General features: G+C 39.2%; 3 protein-coding genes and 1 pseudogene across 5 annotated transcripts; all 4 read left to right on the top strand.

The window, feature by feature from the left end:
- The first annotated feature begins 753 nt into the window (after nucleotides 1-753).
- LOC129412225 (5S ribosomal RNA) lies at nucleotides 754-871 on the top strand (annotated as a pseudogene).
- Nucleotides 872-2,721: 1,850 nt separating this feature from the next.
- Nucleotides 2,722-3,921, top strand: rxfp3.2b (relaxin family peptide receptor 3.2b). The gene has a single exon (XM_020940061.1). It carries the CDS (start codon nucleotides 2,722-2,724, stop codon nucleotides 3,919-3,921), a length of 1,200 nt encoding a protein of 399 aa, XP_020795720.1.
- Nucleotides 3,922-12,172: 8,251 nt separating this feature from the next.
- On the top strand, nucleotides 12,173-17,192 carry LOC110173995 (elongation factor 2-like). The gene is made up of 13 exons (XM_020940017.2): nucleotides 12,173-12,327; nucleotides 13,286-13,500; nucleotides 13,579-13,760; nucleotides 13,837-14,048; nucleotides 14,138-14,313; nucleotides 14,622-14,718; nucleotides 14,935-15,187; nucleotides 15,256-15,451; nucleotides 15,523-15,889; nucleotides 15,960-16,313; nucleotides 16,388-16,570; nucleotides 16,642-16,774; nucleotides 16,851-17,192. The coding sequence occupies exons 1-13, from the start codon at nucleotides 12,325-12,327 to the stop codon at nucleotides 17,042-17,044; spliced, it is 2,565 nt and encodes an 854-aa protein (XP_020795676.1). The 5' UTR covers nucleotides 12,173-12,324; the 3' UTR covers nucleotides 17,045-17,192.
- A 369-nt stretch (nucleotides 17,193-17,561) lies between these two features.
- On the top strand, nucleotides 17,562-20,549 carry hmg20b (high mobility group 20B). Of its 3 annotated transcripts, none has more exons than XM_055164654.1 (9): nucleotides 17,562-17,676; nucleotides 17,944-18,060; nucleotides 18,266-18,466; nucleotides 18,597-18,717; nucleotides 18,836-18,888; nucleotides 18,963-19,029; nucleotides 19,384-19,599; nucleotides 19,671-19,803; nucleotides 20,167-20,549. In XM_055164654.1, exons 2-9 carry the CDS (start codon nucleotides 17,977-17,979, stop codon nucleotides 20,180-20,182), a joined length of 891 nt encoding a protein of 296 aa, XP_055020629.1. In that variant the 5' UTR covers nucleotides 17,562-17,676; nucleotides 17,944-17,976; the 3' UTR covers nucleotides 20,183-20,549. The 3 variants fall into 3 exon arrangements, with proteins under 3 accessions (XP_055020629.1, XP_055020630.1, XP_055020631.1); XM_055164655.1 differs by lacking the exon at nucleotides 17,562-17,676 and adding an exon at nucleotides 17,683-17,882; XM_055164656.1 differs by lacking the exon at nucleotides 17,562-17,676 and having other exon boundaries at nucleotides 17,683-18,060; nucleotides 19,883-20,549.
- Nucleotides 20,550-20,763: the final 214 nt, after the last annotated feature.

The following is a 20,763-nucleotide window of genomic DNA, read 5'->3' as shown; positions in this document are numbered from 1 at the left end:
TCTAAAACTGTCAAAAGCTCAGCATGGAATAGGACGTTTGGAGGCATATTGATAGAAAGTCAAAGGGCTGAAGCTACATGAGTTTCATTGTTATTTGAGATTTATAAAACATGTATGTGGAACATTGCAATGTCATGAACTGAGAACCCTGGGGTCAGTATTGTATTGGACAGATGAATGGCTCATCCATTGCTACAGCAAACATAACTTGGGCTTGGGTTAGTTTCTGCTTTATTTGTGATTCTCAAGATGATCAAAACAGCACCTCAGGCCAACTGTGAACTACAAAACTGATATGCCCTAAAGTGAACATTTAAATATTAGGAGTGGGAAGAGACTCAATTTTCAAAAGACAAGATGAGATACATGATTGGGTACACAAGAACAAGACAAGATGAGATTTTTACATAATTTATAATAAATAAATTGATTTTGTTAATAATTTTGGCCCAACAATTTCTTTTTGCTGTTATAGTAGCATGGCCTTTTGAGATTTTCCTCATATGTGCAAAATCTTGTAGTAATTTTATCTCATGAGATCTTATAGCACGAGATCTTGTCCCATCCCCCTAAATATGTTGGTATTCAATATGACTTGTTCCTGGGAATATGTGTTACTAAGAATGCATTTGGAAAAGATAAAAAGATAGAAAAGATTACTATATTAAGCAGATTTGATGAATAATGAATTATGACCATCTGTGTCAGTCACCACATCAAAGTTACATGTAAAAAACAACTTAAAGTTATCATTTTTGTGGCCATACTGGCTTGTCAAAGCCTGATCCCATCAGATCTCAGAAGCTAAGCAAGGCTGGGCCTGGTTAGTACTTGGATGGGAGACCACTGGGAAAATCAGGTGCTACAGTAGGGAGCCAGTTACAAAAACTGTCGTTGTGTCCTTAGGCAAAACACGTCACCCACATTGCCCAGTATGAAAGTGGTGGGCATGAGTGTTGGAGGTGATGGTGCTGATTGGCTGGCAGCCGCACTTCCGCCAGTCTGCCCCAGGGCAGCTGTGGCTACAATAGTAGCTTACTGTCATTGGGTCTGGAGTGACTGATGTCTGTGAAAAGTGATATATAAAGTGATATATAAATAAAATACTTAGTTACTTTTTGATCAAAGAAGCATCTTCATAGCAAAAAGGGATGTTGGTGAAATGTTAACAAAAGCTGACCCATGTTTGATCCCACTCCGAGTAGTTGAAATTTGTGAAAGTTTGTTACAGAAAACTGAATATCTGCAATAAAATCTATTTTGTAAAAAAAAATTCTAAATCATATTTTCTCAATGAGTTGTATTATAATATAGTGTAAAAATCTAAGTTAAGATTAAACAAATCTTAATCTTAATTTGTAGCGTCTTGTGCATTTATTTATCTCTGATTAGAGAAAAATTTAGCATGTACTCACCACAAAAACAGTGTTTTCTATTATTCTCACTAACAACTTGTTTGACCAGATTGTACTGTTTTGTGAAGTTACCTTTTTAAAACTTTGGCTTTATTTTATTATAAAAAAATATTTGTAAATTGCTCACCACTGTGTGATCACTGTTTGAAATCTCCCTTCTGGTGCATAACAAGGGAGTGGATGAATTTTGAATTTCAGGCAGTGTTTGTTTGTAAAGTTCTGTTGGCTGAGTCTGCTGAGATTATGTGGACAGTGCACTTGTGTTTACTGTTAGTCACACAGAAACTAATCATGGATGCAGTGAAGTCAGGTCAAGAGTCAGTGACCAAGAGTCCAAAATATCAAACAATTAATCAATCAATCAACGTGCAATCATAAGATTTTAATCTTTCCCCTTATCACTTAAAGACCTACAATCACAGTTTTGGATGTCAGATTTTTCCACAATGTGTGAGTGACTTCTCATCTCAGGTGGCCAAAAGTACATTTGAAAATGAATGTTGATAATGTTATGATTTGCTGAAGTTTATTTTAGAATTGTGAAGGAGACTCTGAAAAGAATTCAATAATACAGTACTTCTTTATAAAACATGACCCTGACCTACTTTAAGTGTTTGATTTGCATGGGGAAAAATATTGCAGATTGAAGACAAACATAACTGGCACAATGAAAAGGCTATATTACTAATGTTAATGAATAGTGTCATCATCCTAAATTTGTGCAATCTAAGAGACTCATCCACTCAGTGGTATTTGTCTGGATGTGGGAATATAAAAACATTGCAGACATAATAATAATCATATACTCCATTAGCACTTTTCAAATAGCGCTTCACAAAACTCATAGAACACAGTCACATACATGTATGGCCATTCAAATGCTCAACTCTGTCTTGAAGCTGAGTAAAAAGTGTCTTTGCAGAAATATAATTGTGTGGGAGGTGCATACATTGTGCCAAGAAACATTAAGCTTTACCCTTGATGGACACGCTGTAAGACTTTCATGTGGCTACGGTTATCACAGCCTGTATTCGTTTCGGTCAAATTGTGTGGTGAGGTAAGATGAAAAAAGCCCCTTTTCCTGCGCATATGGTGCCGGCAGAGGTGGGAGGGGGAGTTGAGGGGGTATGTGTGCTCCGGTGGTGGGAGGGGGTTCTCGATATAAACAGACTCATAGCGCCGAGTGCACAGAGTAGCAGAGCGGAGAATGAGAGAGGAAGACGAGGAAATAAAGACACTGGAATGTAGGATCCGGGCTCATTGTAGTTCTTTTTAACTTGAGTGCTCTCATGTAATTCTGAGCACAATGGACCTGCAGATGAACAGCAGCAGTGTCCAAACCCTGGCTCCGGAGCCTTGTCAGGTGGAACTTGTGCAAGAAGACCGGACCGAGAACTGCTCCACTAACAACCTGTCGCTGCACTGCTGGCTGCAGCTGCTCACCAAGGAGTCCACCATGGAGTTCCAGGGAGACAGCTCAAGCCTGGTAGTACGTGTCATGATAGCATGTGTCTACTCCATAGTGTGTGCTCTGGGGTTGGTGGGCAACTCTCTGGCTCTTTACTTGCTGCACTCACGATACCGGCAGAAGCAATCATCCATTAACTGTTTTGTGATGGGTCTCGCCATAACAGACCTCCAGTTTGTCCTGACTTTACCCTTTTGGGCAGTGGACACAGCCCTGGATTTTCGCTGGCCTTTTGGTCGTGTCATGTGTAAAATAATTAGCACAGTCACTACAATGAACATGTACGCCAGTGTCTTCTTCCTCACAGCAATGAGCATGGCACGCTATTACTCCATATCATCTGCACTGAAGATGCACAGCCGGCGGGCAGCAGCAACCAGAGCCAAGTGGACTAGTCTGGGCATCTGGGCTATTTCCTTATTGGCCACTCTACCCCATGCCATCTATTCTACCAGTGTGCAGGTGTCAGATGAGGAGCTGTGCCTGGTGCGTTTCCCAGAGTCAGGAAACTGGGATCCACAGCTGCTTCTGGGTCTGTACCAGCTGCAAAAAGTTCTGGTGGGGTTTCTCATCCCACTGATAATCATCACCGTCTGCTACCTGCTCCTACTGCGCTTCATCCTCAGCCGGCGCATCACAGGGACGGCGGGACCTGAAGTGGAGCAAGGCAGGCAAAACCGCCGCTCCAAGGTCACTAAATCCATCATCATTGTGGTGCTGTCATTTTTTCTGTGCTGGTTGCCCAATCAGGCATTAACTTTATGGGGGGTATTCATAAAGTTTGACCTGGTGCCCTTTAGCAAGGCTTTTTACAATGCCCAAGCCTATGCTTTCCCTCTGACCGTGTGTCTAGCTCACACCAACAGCTGCCTCAACCCGGTGCTCTATTGCCTGATCCGCCGTGAGTTTCGAACAGGTCTTAAGGAGCTTCTTCTTCATGCCACTCCATCCGTTAGAAGGCTGACACATCTGCTGCCACGCAAGGCCAAGGTGGCTGAGGCACCGCCTGTGCTTGTGCTAGTCCAAATGGATGTCTGACATTACTGATGCATAAGATGTTTGTAAATCCACGTAAACAGTGACTGGCTTTTTTTTACACAACTACCCACTGGGATTTGCTCTACTTTTGCTACCTACTCTGAAGCTCACACCATGCAACATTCTTGTTTTCTCATTCTGTTTATTCTCTTGTCTACAGAATTGGTCCTGAATATGTAAATGTCAGCTCTGACTGAGATGTGAAGTCTAATATCTATATATATAAGTCCTCTTTTAATACTTGTTAGCAGTCCTCTAATAACAATGTTAGCAGCATCAGCCCAGGCAATTTTTTATGAAACTGACTGAGAGGAGGTAAGAAAGCAAAAAACAAAAAAATTAAATTCACCATGAATGTGTTTAAAAATAACAATGCCAGCACTTAGGAAGGTGGTGTTAAGCTTGTTCTATAATGCCTTGCTTTCAATTACAAAACAGATTCTCTATTCTCTTTGAAGTAGAATTTTTTATAATGGCATAAAAGTGACCTATCTGTACATATGAGATTAGTACTGACAACAAATCCGAGAAGACAAAAATCACTCTGCATCACGTTGAATTGTAGAGACGCCATAGCAAGAACACAGCAACGCGATCAAAGGAAGAAGACAGTGGTATGGACATGGGCACGTATCAGCGATTGCAATCTTTGTGCACAATCTCAAACAAGTCAATTTATTGGAATATATAATTAGTGAAATAAATCTGAAGTGTTAACACGCAGAGCACGTCAAAAGCGATTACAAGAATAGGTAACAAAAGCCAACCTCGAAGAAAGTTTAAAGTAGAATGTGAATATGAGCTGTATAATGTCAAGTTAATTGATATGTGAGCTCCAATTTCTCCTTCCCTCTAAAATGTCTTCACTTTGATATGACTAACAAAAAGAAAAACAACTTATATTAGTTTTGTAAAACTGTACTGCATCTTCAATATATAGGTCATTCATATCATTTCTGAATTGACAAGTTTTTGACGTGTTGTCCTCCCCTTTGGAGCCGGGGGCGTAACATAAGGATATACTGATGCAGCAGTGTTAAACTGTGTGAACATTATATTAATATTTACTTGTATTTATCTTTAATAGTTGTCATTACTAGAAATTCTTTTTGTTGATTTAAAGAATATGGTGATGCACTGTGAATGTATTCAAGTAAATAAACTTATCCCATCTTTAAAGGTGCACTGTATAACTTTTCTAGAGAAAGGCCTGTTTGTCTTCATGGAGATGTTATGTCTCTGCTGAGATTATTCCACACAGTATGACATTAAAATTCTATCTTCTCTATGGACATAAGTAGGTGATGCCACGTTATATGCCAGATCTCTTTTACCAATAAAAACACCTGTAGTTAAACAGATGCAGCAAATGGGTAGCATATACTGTGGAAAAGTTCGGGTAAATCTAAAAACGAGCAGATAATGGATACCCCATCAGAAAAGTTATATATGGCACCTTTAATTTAATGAAACTGCAAAATAGATGTAATTACATTGTCCATTTTATCAATGAGTTTAATCTGATTAGTCTGAATGTATGGCATAATCAATATCAACATAAGGCAAGCAAACTGAAATCTATGGCCAATGGAGCTGATAAACAGGCAGTCAGAGCTGGATGTATTTTTCTTTATCTCATCAATGCAGGTCAGCAGTGCTTAGTCATATTATAACTCATTAGCCATATAAATGAATTAGGTCTATTAGTTAATTGTCCTGGGGGATGACTGTATATGTAAAGAGAAGATTTTTTTTCAAAACATGTTTTAATATGTTTTAAATAATATGTTTTAATAGGTTGTTAACATTACTTGACATCAGCAAAGCCAATAATTGTAGTTGTTGACTGTAGATCTCAAGCTACACAGTGATGTAAATGAAATTTTAAATTAATTTCACTATCTCATCTGGAACCAATTTCACAATTATAGACAGGTGCCCCAGTACATAGGCGACTGCATATAAGTGAATGGTTGGGTTCACAAATAATAATGGAAATAATAATGAAAAATCTGCTCCTCCTGTTGCTGTATTTTCATATATCAGTACTTCACGTTTAGGGCAAGAGGTGCTCACTATTTTTTGCTCTGGGGTCCGCAAATTTGTTGCAACCGTGAGGCTGAGGTTTAATCAATATAGTCAGTGAGAGATGTGGTCAAGCCACATAGATTTAATAAGAAGCATGCACCAAAACATGTCTACTCAATCTCTGTCATTAATATAACCTAACTGTACATGGTTTGCATTTCAGACCTTAATTGACATAAAAATACAGCAGCAAAATGCAGTTGTTTTCAGTCAAGTATTGATTGTCCACACCTGTACGACTGAGATAAGGCCCTTTCACAGATGTGTTAAATGCTGGCGGGCAATTCACAAACTGGTTAAAGGTTAGCCTCATTCTGGTAACAACAGGCCCCATCGCCAACAGCTATATGACCCAATATAAAAACTCAACATGCCGCCTGGAAAATTATAATGTAATCTGCCATTAAGCATTTATGTATTTTCCCTAATAATAGTAATTCCAACTCCATTCACACCTAGAAGCAAATATCCTTTATTACTGCTGCCCTGTATTCTTTTCCTGAAACCTTTTTTTTTTTATTATGATTGTTGCAGAAGGTGACATGCACTCAAAAATAATCTTCAAACTGCTCCGCCAGCCTGCCCACTCCAATTTAGTATGGCATTTTGTCCGAAGGCTTCCTTCTGAGTACACAACAACAAAACGATGAGGAAAGGAAACAGAATGGTCTAATAATACCTGGAGCCACAAGCCACATGTTAAAAACAACTTATATCCAAAGAGGTCACTCAGTTCTCTATGTCATTTTTCATTTTGTATGGCTATTTACCATAGTATGATGATGAACATATAGCAGCATTAACAAAGTTGGTTTAATTTACCACAAACTGTTTTATCAATACAGTGTGTTTCAGTACAGTACAGGAAATGGTCATGGAAGGTGGTGTGGCACCCTTGGTTCTGACCTTTCCATGCTTAATGACTGCCTAGACACTTGGATCTCTATAGTGTTTAAATGTTCCTCATTAGCAGTGAAGTCAGGGTGAATCCCCAGGCTTTCTGCATCTATAAATGGAAATATTTAGGAGCAGAAACAGTGGATTCTAATGTCACATAGTTGACATCAAAAGCTCACAGAGTGACGGAGGCCTCATACAGCTACACCCTGTTGCTTCTACACAGGGGACATGGCATCATGGCTAAAATATCACACCTCAAAATCTCTTTACACACAGCCATGCAGAAGGCCTTTAAAGGCCTCATGACAGAAAAATCATATAGATCCATTGACGTCAACTCTGAGTTGTTAAGTCATACATAGGTTTGCTACAGAACTGTTGCTAAAAGTGGCATTTTTAAAAATGAATGCAAAAGTGCCCACCATTGATGTAGTGATTTAAGGTACCTCATATGTTGGGGGGGCATTTTACATCAGTACTGTTATCTACAGTGAACAAAATATGAAAAATTACTTACACATATTACAGTTTCATACTAAATAAAAATGCATAATACCACTAAGGACTAAATCGATTTCTTACTCAACATAATTCACAGCACCACACTGTTGGACATATATCAGACTCAGATTTATGGATTAATATGTATTCTTTTGATGTATCTCTTGGGACACAAGTCACTGCTAAGAAGCACCTCTTAGGACTGTTGGTAGATTGCATTGTTAAGATAAACGCATTTTTAGGTCTAACTGTCTAATGTATTGAAATATTGAAATAAAAGAACTAAAAAACAAAAAACATCTCCTAGTGTATATTCTCTTGCTGAAATCATATTGAATTGTGTGCTCACTGGATAAAACTGCTATTAAGCATTAATCCCACCTTGTAGTCCTGTTTTTACGTCACTAGTGTAGCAGTTGAACCTAGCTTTGTTAGCTGTTTGGCTGACCTTTCTGTGTTGATGGCGATCACAACCTGCCTGAAGAAAGAATAGATTAGCTCAAATACCATGCACTGTTTCATGCTTTATCTTTCCTCCCCTCCCTATGTAATGGAGCTGGTGTCAAGGCAAGAAAAGAAAAAGAAGGCTTTTTATGTGGTCAGGGCCAAAATCAGGACAGATGCTGTCATCTGTGTCTGTGCTATAGGCCTATATTATCACAAACACTGAGCAGCTGGGGAGACATGTCAACACAGAAATGTATTTTTTATTTTATTTATTTATGTATTTTTTTTAATAAATAGTGCATTAGTCTGATTGCTCCAATGAGAAAATATATATTTCTGTTTTAAGAGCTTGATAAGAAATAACAGATAGGTGGATAAGAACAACGGTGAAGAGCAGGAACTGCTGAGGACACGAGGGGTTCAACAAACAGTAAGGAATAGAAAAACAGTAAGAAATAGAAATTGGAAACATGGTGCAGCTAGACTAATTTTTATTATAATATTGAAAAACAAGTAAATATGTTAAGCACACGCAGTACTAATACTAAATAAATAATCAGCTTCACACTATTTGCTCTAAGTGATTTAGTTAGAAGACTTCCAAATGGACAGCTACAACATGAAGATGTTAACGTTCCAGCAGTAGCAAAATTCCTGCCAAATACCATGCTCACCACCAACCACTTTCAAAACTTCTTACACTGTATTTATGCTCCAACCCTTATCCTGACTCAAAAAGGGGAAAGGAGTGGACATTATACAAGGCCTTCCTAAATAGGAAACCATTTGCGAAACCTTTTGCAATTCCCCAGGAGGACAAAATCCTTCAAAGTGGGTCATTATTGGTGTGAATCAAACGTCATTTGCCAGTCTGCATATAACCTAGATATTTCAGCCATCAAAGTCTTCTATGGGAACCAGGCCAGAGGTGGGCAATATGGTAAAGAATTAAACTCACACATTGGAGTCATATAGCCAAAAGTAGTGGTGATACAAAAAGCAGTATGTGCTTGAGGTAGAGATACTGTTGATATTAGTTTGGGAGAACCATATGCATAAGATGAAACATCACACAGGGGCAATATGAAAATAAGGAGGCTAGGCATTATTGGATAGGGTAGATGTGAACATGAAGTACGAGCTAATAATCTCTCTCAAATGCTGACATGACATATAACTTTTACAATCTTCTACAATCTTTTACAATCAAGTGTCCATTTTCATTGTGTGGGTTCTTTCTAAGGATGGGTGAGTGACATGAAATTAGGAATGAGTAATACATTCATTCCAGTGTTATCAGAGGGCTTCCACAGATGTTGGAAAATTTTGCTAAGGTGCCCCAGTCTCTGTGTGATCATGTGTTATTCCAAGTTTGGCCTCAGTGCATCAGATTAGTTTTTTGAAAAGACTAATGAGTGAGAACACATTTGTAATTAGGCTAAAAATATGTAGTTTTGTTGTGTACTTTGGCTTTTTTATAGGTCTCTGAATCTCTGAATGTGCCACTGAACTGACAACCACACTGATCTAAGAAATCACTCTATATTAGAGTTAGGATGTTTCATATTTTATACAGCAATATCCTGGGATGTGTGAAGTTTCACCTGCAGCAAAATGTTGCCTTCTTTATTTGGGGTTGGACTTTAGTGTATAAGCAAAAAACTTTCCCATTCACTGTGTTTTCATGTTGCTAAATGCAAATAGTAATAAATAATCTTTTCCAGCGTTTCTATAGTAAAACAATAAAGGGGAATCAGGGGCTCAGAATTACTGGCAGCAAATCTCATGTTTCTAACAAGAGCCAGATTGACATGACTGTTTTAAGTCTTTATTTATATATATTATTTATATTACTTACTTACTTACTTATGACTGTTTTGTGTAGCATCTATAGACTGTATAAATGGACATAGCTAACCCGGTAGCTGATTTGTGATCAATGCAAGCGTCCATGGTCCTGTTTAAGGAGTTTGATTTTAAACAAAAAAATGTGAGAGTGACTTATTGATAACCTGCTAGCTAGCTTTTGACAGTAATTTTGCATGCGAGAAACTTGTTTAAGCACTCAAATCATCTCACCTGTTGTAGATTCAGTTTTCAAGTAGGCTCCTTCTGATCAGATTGTGTTCAAATAAAGCTCACATTAGGTTTAAGGAGTAGAAGAGCTTCCAAAAGCAGTGCTTTTAGTTATCTTCACACCCCCAGAGAATGCTGTGATGACATTAGACGCAAAGTATCAAACACCGACCGCTCCAGTGAAGTCCTTATCCCACTTCTTTATACAGTCTGTGGTAGCTCACTTAACTTGAGATAAGTTCTACACATTATCAGTCTGGCTCTTTGAATTAAAGACCAGCTTTGTTTTGGTTAGGTTACATAAAGAGGCTTAATGGATTCTATGCAGTTTTCTGACTGAAATTTTGATCGACAAGCTCTTTCTGTAAAACGAATTAAGCAATATTTTACCAATTAAATGTTTGTATATTGCTTATTTAATTTGCATTTCGCGCTACTTGGACACCCAGTCTGTTTAAAATCTTAACGCTTTGAAGGGCCTGTAACTTACCTGTGTCTTCAGGAAAATGTTGTCATACCATATGCAATGTGGTTTTCGTAGCAAATTATTGATTTGCAGCGCCATCTGCCGACCTGAGACCTACGGTGTCTTTTTTTCCGTCTTGGCCCTGAAGCCATGAGCTCCTTCCGAATTTGTCAAATTGGTCAAGACGCTCCTAGCTCCCCAAGCCAAAACCGGAGGAGTGTCACCGTCTGCCATGATAAGGCCTGTCTGAATATTCTGTTTACCCTCACTTGCTTATTGTCCTTTGTGACAAGGACCATCCAAATTAATCAGTAAGGTTAGGAAGGAGTAAGGAAAGGAGTAATTATGCTTCCTTTCATAGCTCCTTTAGCATAGGAAGCTCAGGGTTCCTAACCAGCCAGGTATCCCACTGCGCTGATCAAACTAAATGTTTCCAAATACTACTGTACAAGTTACAATTACAGATAAAGCATAACTACTACTGAGCCATATGCATAAACTAAAGCGCTGAAAAAAACTGCTCCCTCCTTGTGCCCTGATGCAGTCATCTTCTGTTGGACTAAAGGACAGACTCAGTGGAATATGCTTTTTCTCTGTGACAGAGGGATGTGCCATTGATGATGAGTCTGTTTTGTACATATGTGGTGTTGGAGATGGTTCTTTTTTTTTCAGAGATTAAATGTGTACAGGTTTAGAGTAGCTCTTTATTTAGCAGCATTCATTTATGTAGACTATCATTGTAATGAAAAGACTGAAAGGTTTAAAAGGTCTCAAAAGACTCAACGCAGTAGTGGAGGTCTGGGAGTTGTAATTTTCACTGTAGTTCCCGCCACTGGTTAGGAGGATCCGGATCCACCTAAAGTAGCAATATCTCCTTCTCCTCACTGTTCCTTCCTCCTCCTTGGTCCTTATAGTTGACCTAATGACATATCTCTCAGAAGTCAGCGATAAGGAGAAGAAAAGACAAGGACAGAGGTAGTTTTGCCCAATTTCGGATGGAGCCATGGAGTCTGTATGCTTCATTTTGTAGCTCCTTCCGCATGGGACCCTCCGGAGCAGTGGTACAGAGAGGACGCAGTACCATTCCACAATCCAGTGCCATTTACCACTTAAAGATTTCTGAAAATAGCTTTTTTCTGCAGGAGAGTTTGAAATGCATTCAACGTTTCATTGCCTCAGATATTTTACAACCTATCTGGATAAAAACAAAACTTAATGCCGCATTTCTAATTTGCATAAACTATGCTAATGGAGGCCATGCACCACTGTATGATTTTAAGGACAGGATTTAGTGGAATATTTATTGGGACAGAGGACAGAGCAGACAGAGCAGAGGCTGCAGCTGAAGAAAAAGTTTTCAGAGTCTGTAAGGTTTATTGCAAAGCTATTTTTCCCCCAACAGCAGCATCTTTCACATCCAAATATTTTAGTAATTTAAGTACATTGTCATGTTGAAATGTTCATTAAAATCAGTAGAGGAGAATAGGGAGCGCATATTGTAGTCCATTTTGAGGGTGTAGTTGTTTTTATCAAACAGCTGTAGTGTCATGTGACTTTGCTGTTTTTCCAGCTTTTGGTTAGGACCTAATAGATCCATGGTTAGGACGGTCGGATTCTCCAAACGCAGCTGAAGCTCCTTCTCGTCTCTGTCAAGGACTCTTAAGGTCGACTCCGTGACGTAGCTCCAAAGGTAAAGAGGTTAGGAGCTAGGATCTGGGATCTAGGACCTAGGCACTATGATGTGAATAATTCGAAACGAGCCGATCTATTCACGCGCAAGCGTGACGTAGGACGTTTCTTGCGCACGCAGTATAAAGTCTTGTTGTCTGACGTCAACTGTCTCTTCCCTGCCTACGCCTGTGTGAGGTGGGCAGTGTAAAACTTGCTCTGTTTTTCACCAAGCGAATCCACAACCATCCGCAAAAATGGTAAGCTCATTTTGTATCATATAATGTCATATACTACCACAATACTAATTCCTATCACGTATCAAATGTTGGGGTATGTTAGGAGCTTTTTAATGGGAGGTACGAGGTAGGCTAATATGCGGTGGTTGTCACAGTAGCTAAATGGCAACCATTTTGTCTTTTTTAAAGATTTTGTATTTATAATTTCAAAGCGTCTTCTTGGTTAGATTAGTTGTTTCTTGTTGTAGTTTTTAAGTTGCAACTAAAGTGTTATGCGCTGCAGTGTGTTAACCCTAAAGCTGTAGCGTCAGTGATTCTTGTAGCGGGTGTTGGCTGTTTAGTGCGCAGGCGGCTTTAGCATCCCAACTAGTGAACGAAAACCTGTATGTCATCTCCGAATGCGTGTGACATATTATTTTTACCGCACACATGGCAAGATCTCCTGTATTATCTTGTCTGTAGCTCGTCTGACGCGGTGTTAAACGTGTGTAGGCTGTTGTTGTATGTACCGGCATTTTTTGCGGCCTAGCAGCAGCAGCGTTATCTAACATTAGCCGCTAGCTGTATACCGCTGTACACGTGGCCTGATCCTACGGGTGACCAGATCCCTTTTGTATTACATGAAGCCTGTTATGATGCAAGAGTTCTGCGACTGTTCTGGCATTGACATTAGCCTTCTGTGTCAAAACTCGTTAAAGATTACTGTCCAGTTTGTATTAAAGCTTGAATAAGACCTTAACTTCCTTATTGCCATGTTATTAAAGATTCCATAATGCGCTGTCGGTCATGTCGTCACACTACATAGCCCTTTCAGTTAGCCTTATGATAAACCTATGAAGCACTTCTAAACCGGAAGCTTAACCCCATAAATTCCATAATATTTGACTCAATTTAAAACTATAATGGTATCAGATGTATTATGGCCATTGTTGTTATTGGGCAATGCTTTGTTTTCATGTAAGACTTCCTTTCTCCACAGGTGAACTTCACCATAGACCAGATCCGTGCCATCATGGACAAGAAGGCAAACATCCGTAATATGTCTGTGATTGCGCACGTTGATCATGGAAAGTCTACGTTGACTGACTCGCTGGTGTCCAAGGCCGGTATCATCGCCTCAGCTCGTGCTGGAGAAACTCGCTTTACTGACACACGTAAAGATGAGCAAGAGCGGTGCATCACCATCAAATCAACGTGTGTAAACTTTGTGCAACACATGCAGTGTTAAAATGTTAATTCTGTTTTATTCACTTGTTGGTTTTACCTCTTTAGTGCAATCTCCATGTACTACGAGTTGTCCGATGATGATTTGGCCTTCATCAAACAGGGCAAGGATGGCTCAGGTTTCTTGATCAACTTGATTGATTCCCCTGGACACGTGGATTTTTCTTCAGAGGTGACCGCTGCCCTGCGTGTCACTGATGGGGCCCTCGTTGTTGTAGACTGTGTGTCAGGTAACCATTTCAAAGTTTCCTGTTCATTAAAATGAATATTTGTATTGTGAAAGCTATAACTTTCCCCCTTTGCCAGGTGTCTGTGTGCAAACTGAGACAGTGCTCCGTCAAGCCATTGCTGAACGCATTAAGCCTGTCCTCATGATGAACAAAATGGACCGTGCCTTGTTGGAGCTGCAGCTTGAAGCAGAGGACCTTTTCCAGACATTCCAGCGTATCATTGAAAATGTAAACGTCATCATTGCCACATATGGGCTGCTACAAGGGGGACCAATGGGAGACATTGAGGTGAGCTTGCATACTTGCCTTGTGTGTTGTGCATGTTTGTTTTGCACTGGCGGCTTTTAGTCTGTCTGATACTGACATTTGTGTCTTAGATTGACCCTGTCAAGGGTACTGTTGGCTTTGGCTCTGGGCTCCATGGCTGGGCATTTACTCTAAAGCAGTTTGCTGAGACATATGCAAAGAAATTTGTAAAGCCAGGTGAGAACCCAACTCCAGAAGAGAAGGCCAAAAAAGTAGAGGACCTGATGAAAAAGATGTGGGGTGACAGGTGAGGGTTTTTTCATCGGGAACTTTGATTTTTAATCATCATAAGCAGCTTACCATCTAAGCATTTGTATTGGTATAGTGTTTGCTTGTAGATGGTATTTTGCTTATCCTGACTTTTGCATCTCATTGAATGAGGCATGCATTTATTGCATGCATATTCGCTTGATGTAGAACAGTTTTTACATGTTTACAATTAACGCAAATGTTTAAGTTAGTTATTTTGTTTTTACTGTTAAGACAACTGAGGTCATATTGTCACTTGTAATTGAGAAGAGAACTATACTAACATAGTTTTACTTTACTTTACAGGTGGTGCGATCCATCTACCGGAAAGTTTAGCAAGACCAATACTGATGGCAAATTGGTGCGCTCCTTTGTGTTCTTTGTCCTGGATCCAATCTACAAAGTGAGTTTTTGCCTCATGTTGAGCAATGTTCAAGTGCCCTTGAGTGATCAGTTTCCAGAATAAAATGCCTGCAGCTGATGAATACAATATTCTTCACTTTGACCTGATTTTTATATAGTGATGATAAATTTTTGTCTGATAATGGCATGGAAGTCTTTGGCTTTGTGTTCCCATGGTTTATATATTGTTGTTAATCTTGTTTTAAATCTGTCGTAGATGTTTGATGCCATCATGAATTTCAAGAAGGAGGAAGTGGCCAAAATGATTGATAAACTGAACATCAAGTTGGATGCTGAGGATAGAGACAAGGAGGGTAAACCTCTGCTGAAAGCTGTGATGCGTCGTTGGCTGCCTGCTGGTGAGGCTCTGCTTCAGATGATAACCATCCACCTGCCTTCTCCTGTCACCGCTCAGAAGTACCGTTGTGAGCTTCTCTATGAAGGGCCCAGTGACGATGAGGCAGCCATGGGTAAGACTTACAGTGGACAGGGTATATATAGAATCCTTTTCAATACTCACAACTTTTATTTTCCTCAGGTATTAAAAACTGTGACCCCAAGGCTCCATTGATGATGTACATCTCCAAGATGGTCCCAACTTGTGACAAGGGTCGCTTTTTTGCCTTTGGTCGTGTATTTTCTGGGGTTGTCTCAACTGGCCAGAAAGTTCGCATCATGGGACCAAATTATATTCCTGGAAAGAAGGAGGATCTCTACCTTAAGCCTATTCAAAGGTTTGTACACTTTAATTTGCATTGGGTTAGAATAGTTGACAGCTATATTAAATATATCCTTGATACTTCAGGACCATTTTGATGATGGGTCGTTACACTGAACCCATTGAAGATGTACCATGTGGGAACATTGTTGGGCTGGTTGGAGTGGACCAGTTCCTTGTGAAAACGGGAACAATCTCAACCTTTGAGCATGCACACAACTTGAAAGTGATGAAGTTCAGTGTCAGCCCTGTTGTAAGAGTTGCAGTTGAGGCTAAAAATCCTTCTGAACTGCCCAAGCTGGTTGAAGGGTTGAAGCGCCTCTCCAAGTCTGATCCTATGGTGCAGTGCATCATTGAAGAATCTGGAGAGCACATTGTTGCTGGGGCAGGAGAGCTGCATTTGGAGATTTGTTTGAAGGATTTGGAAGAGGATCATGCTGGCATTCCACTTAAAGTAAAATTTTTATTTATAAATGGTCAAATTCCCTGTGAATTTTTATTAAAGTTGCAATGTACCCTTTCAGAAATCAAACCCTGTGGTGTCCTACAGAGAGACGGTCCAGTCAGAGTCCAATCAAATCTGCCTGTCCAAATCTCCAAACAAGCACAACCGTTTGTTCATGAAGGCACGTCCTCTTGAGGAAGGTCTTCCTGAAGACATTGACAAGGGTGAAGTTTCCGCTCGACAGGAGTTAAAGATCCGTGCTCGTTACCTTGCTGAAAAATATGATTGGGATGTTGGTGAGGCCCGTAAGATCTGGTGTTTTGGCCCTGATGGAACTGGACCAAACATTTTGGTGGATGTTACCAAGGGAGTTCAGTACCTTAATGAGATTAAGGACAGTGTTGTGGCTGGATTCCAGTGGGCATCCAAAGAGGTAAACAAAACTGACTAGATTTTTATTTTTGGTGTACTGGTCAAAATGGTACTAAAATGATTTCATTCTTTTAGGGTGTTCTTTGTGAGGAGAACATGCGTGGCATCCGTTTTGATATCCATGACGTGACCCTGCATACAGATGCTATCCATCGTGGTGGTGGACAGATCATCCCCACTGCCCGCAGAGTACTTTATGCTTGTCAGCTTACAGCTAATCCCAGAATTATGGAGCCAGTCTATCTGGTGGAAATCTCGGTACGATTATTAAAATTACTTGTAAACGCATTACAGTATTTGTTTTTCTAACCAGAATTCCAAAATGTTAGTGTCCCAGTGAGGCGATTGGAGGAAGCTATAGCGTCTTGACCAGGAGAAGAGGGATTGTGTTTGAGGAGGGCAGTGTTTCTGGAACACCAATACACGTTGTCAAGGCCTACCTACCTGTCAATGAGTCATTTGGTAAGAATTTTTGGAAAATGTATATGAGGGGTCTCCATTTACTGTTAAATTTACAAGCATTGTCATTCTTCCCCAGGTTTCACAGCTGATCTGCGTTCAAATACTGGTGGACAGGCCTTCCCTCAGTGTGTATTTGACCACTGGAAGATCCTTGATGGAAATCCCTTTGAGGCTACATCCAAGCCTGGGCAGGTTGTTGCTGAGACACGCAAGCGCAAGGGGATCAAGGAGGGTATCCCTCCCTTGGACAACTACTTGGACAAACTCTAGAAACTTGGCTTAACTCATTCCACATCTATAGATTTTACTTAAAATTGTGGGACTGCACAGAAAAGTGAAATGTTTGCCAAAATAATTGACAAGGATAAAACTTAATAAAAAATTGTAAACCTCATAAATAATAAAAACATCAAAATTATTGGTCTGTAGTGGTGTTGTTGTTTTTTGCCTGTTTAAGTGAAAGCAGTTAAGTTTTATGCAAGTAGATCAGAAATTAACACTGTCTATTAAAGGAGTTATTGACCAGAATTAGTGTTGGCTTATGGTACACAAACTCCTGATAGGTGAGTTGTTTTCTAAAATGTATCTTAATTTTATCAGAGTACTATGAATATAGGTTTAGAACTACAGTACATTATTGTTGGTGTACACAAGACATGGAATTGTACACAACTATATATGGTTAAACACTGCAATACATTTTTTTTTGGAAGTTTTTGTCATCCACAAAAGCCTATTCAGGGATATAACATGTTATTTAATCCAAACACGTTGCAGAGGGTCGAATACAAACGCTTGAGCCTTTTTCACAGAGGCCTTGATTTTCAACCAATCATGAAGGCTCATTTCAGCCAATCAGATCGTCGATAGACGGAACTCTTCCTGTTTGACCAAAGGCTGTGGTGAGTTTTATTCAGTCTCTTGCTTAAGACGACGAATTAATGATCATATTTGGTGTTCGTGGTCTAGATGTTTTCCCGTTGACAAATTCACACGGTTTACGGTTATTGATTTTGTTGTGGAATGATTTCGGCTGATTCACTGCACGTAGGAAGCGCACGGACCCGCTGCTAACTATACATTTAGCGTGAAGAGATTGTGAAGAAAGGTAAATATTATGACTTCGTAGTTTCAATTACACGGTCTGTGTCTGCACTGTGTTATAACAGAGAACCGCCAAGCATTGGCACAGGCTCATCATTATGGGAGGAATTAAACAGGAACATGGTGATGCGCAGCAGCACAACCCCAAGTCCACACATTCACCCGACCAGCCGGCAGAAGAGGTAAGCTTAGGCCCATGTCCCTTTGTGAGTTGCTCTACGGATTTTAATCAGCACTACCTGTAGGTCGATATCAGAAAACTCAACAATCGTAATCGTTTAACCTCTGTCATGTGTTGCGTTGTTTATCACAAACCTAAAAACATTATAGGCCAATTTGTAAACCAACCAAGGCCTTTCAATTACTTTCAGTTATTTTATTTCACAGCCAAAGAAAAGAGGCTGGCCAAAGGGGAAAAAAAGAAAGAAGGTGCTACCAAATGGTCCTAAAGCGCCAGTCACTGGATATGTAAGATTCTTGAATGAACGGCGAGAACTTATGCGAGCCCAGTACCCTGATTTACCTTTCCCAGAAATTACCAAGAGACTTGGAGCTGAGTGGACAAGATTAGCCCCCCACGACAAACAGGTAAATCTGATGATTAAATAATGAATTAAAATACTATATGATGATCATCAAATCTGGAATTGTATTGTAAATCTAATTTGTTATGTTGAACAAAAGGATGGTATATATACACTTACCTTGTATTTGACAGCGCTATCTTGATGAAGCTGAACGTGAGAAAATGCAGTATGCTCAGGAGCTGAAAGAGTATCAACAAACAGAGGCTTTCCATCTCACAAATGCCAAAATACAAGACAAGAGAGTAAAAAAAGGTAGATGTACAAAGAATCTGACAGTATCTTAAGAGTTGTCTATATTTGTGCCTCAACTAACAAAGACCTTTTTTTTTCTCGCTTTTTTTTTTTTTTTTTTGGTGCTAAATGGGAGAAGAAGACACCCCATCGGCCTCTGCAACTGTTCATTCTGGACTCTCTTTATCAAAGGTGCATAAGATAGCAATTTTGAAAGCTTTCTATATCATTACCTTGTTACAATGTAAAAACTGCATTTCTTATAGGCCCCAGAACTACACAGCAGATTTGATGTTCCTATTTTCACAGAGGAGTTTCTTGATCAAAATAAAGGTAATTTGACTGAACCTGAAGTTAAAGGTGCACTATTTAAGTTTTCTGGTGAAGGGTCTGTCAGTGCTTATCTTATGAAAACTTTATTGCGTGGAATGACATATTTCTTGATAAAAATTGTTTAGTGGTCTGTCATCTGCTTGTCTCCAAGACAAGATAGACATGTTTTATGCCATTTTGCTAAACATTCCAGGAAGAAAGACATAATTAGGTGACTGTACGTTGTTTCCAAAGAGTAAGTTAGGCTATGAGGTAAAAAAATGTCATGTTTGAAATAGTCTATTATAATAATCATGACTAAATTTGACTGTCTAAATTTTGTTTTTTGTTTCTTAAATAATCACTTGTGTCCAGCTCGAGAAGCTGAACTGCGTCGTCTTCGAAAGGCAAATATAGAGTTTGAAGAGCAGAATGCCGTGCTGCAGAGACACATTAAGGATATGTACAATGCCAAGGAGCGGCTGGAGGCCGAGCTGGGTCAGGATGAGCAAAGAACTCAGGCTCTACAGAAACACCTGCAGGCTATTAAACAAACACTGGTCAACAGTCTGTCAACAGTCCCCTTACCAGGTGGGAGCCATTCTTGCTTATTATTACAAAGGGTTAATGTGATCTACAGTTTTATGTCTTGTGTATAACAGGTTCAGGTGAGACTGCATCTCTTGGTAACTTGGATTCATATTTGAGTCGTCTCAGTGGAGTCCTGGAGGGAAACCCAGATAGACACCGTGCCTTGCTACGACAACTGTGTGAGGTTTTATCACATTTTGACAGGTAAATAATCTGATAGTGAGGTAAATGTATTCGTAAATTCTCTGATCTAATTTGATTGCCATGTTCAATTTCCTGACAGTGAGAAATTATAAAAAGGATTCTTTCAAGGATCGAAATTATTATTTTGTTACAAATTGTGCCATAAAGTTCACATGGATATGCTGACCGTCACATCACCTATTACGTACAAATGAGAGGAAACAGCCCAAAGCCTTTGGTGACTTTGCAGTGAAAAAAGTTGATGCTATACTGTCAATTCTAGATATGAACAAGTGTTTATACAGATAAGATAGCAGCTACTTATTTTTTTACCATGTACTAAAACAACCTGATTTTTTTTTTCTTTTTTTTTAACTCATCAAGGTTCCTTCAAGGATAACATTACCAACAGACAGGCTTTGGTAAACCACTGGAGATTATGTTATGATATGTATAAATCCATGCAGCATTCTTTTTATACAATAATTCCTTTCAGATCTTATTTGCCTTGAAATGTCTGTATATATTATGGCTGATTTACAGTTTACAGTTTTGTGAGAATGCTGGAAGTAATACTGTGAAACTGCAGTAATAATGTGAGCAGGGTTTAATAATAATTTTGTATTACATTGTTTATTAGATTTCAGAAAATAATATGGTCCTTTGCTTTTTTTTTATCCATTATTACACAATTGTTGAGCACACATCGTAACCTTTTTTATTTACTGGATAGTTTTTTAATGTAAAATAAAACTGTTAAAGAGTGATTTTAATTTGTGTTTATTTAAAATCAGAGCATTGTTATTTATACTTTGATGTACCAGCAGAGGGCGGTATCGGTCTACACATGAGCAATAAGGTTTGCGCTTAAGCACCTTTGCTTAAAGTATAGTCCTGTGATGTTGAAGGATAACCAATTTAAACAATAGGCTAAACGATGTATGCGTTTGAGTAATGTTTCTAAAATATTTCATAAGGGTC

This window comes from Boleophthalmus pectinirostris, unplaced genomic scaffold, assembly GCF_026225935.1.
Source record: "Boleophthalmus pectinirostris isolate CB_2022bp ecotype Guang Dong unplaced genomic scaffold, ASM2622593v1 HiC_scaffold_7, whole genome shotgun sequence".
NCBI lineage: Eukaryota > Metazoa > Chordata > Actinopteri > Gobiiformes > Gobiidae > Boleophthalmus > Boleophthalmus pectinirostris.
This window is presented reverse-complemented; position numbering and strand designations above follow the sequence as displayed.

Bases quoted from the DNA above. Each gene is read 5' to 3' on its own strand.
- rxfp3.2b (XM_020940061.1), top strand. From the start codon at position 2,722: ATGGACCTGCAGATGAACAGCAGCAGTGTCCAAACCCTGGCTCCGGAG.
- LOC110173995 (XM_020940017.2), top strand. The intron at 13,501-13,578 runs GTGTGTAAACTT...TTACCTCTTTAG, and splicing joins TGCATCACCATCAAATCAAC to TGCAATCTCCATGTACTACG. The intron at 16,314-16,387 runs GTAAACAAAACT...TCATTCTTTTAG, and splicing joins TCCAGTGGGCATCCAAAGAG to GGTGTTCTTTGTGAGGAGAA.
- hmg20b (XM_055164654.1), top strand. From the start codon at position 17,977: ATGGGAGGAATTAAACAGGAACATGGTGATGCGCAGCAGCACAACCCC. The intron at 18,061-18,265 runs GTAAGCTTAGGC...TTTATTTCACAG, and splicing joins CCGACCAGCCGGCAGAAGAG to CCAAAGAAAAGAGGCTGGCC. The intron at 18,889-18,962 runs GTGCATAAGATA...CATTTCTTATAG, and splicing joins CTGGACTCTCTTTATCAAAG to GCCCCAGAACTACACAGCAG.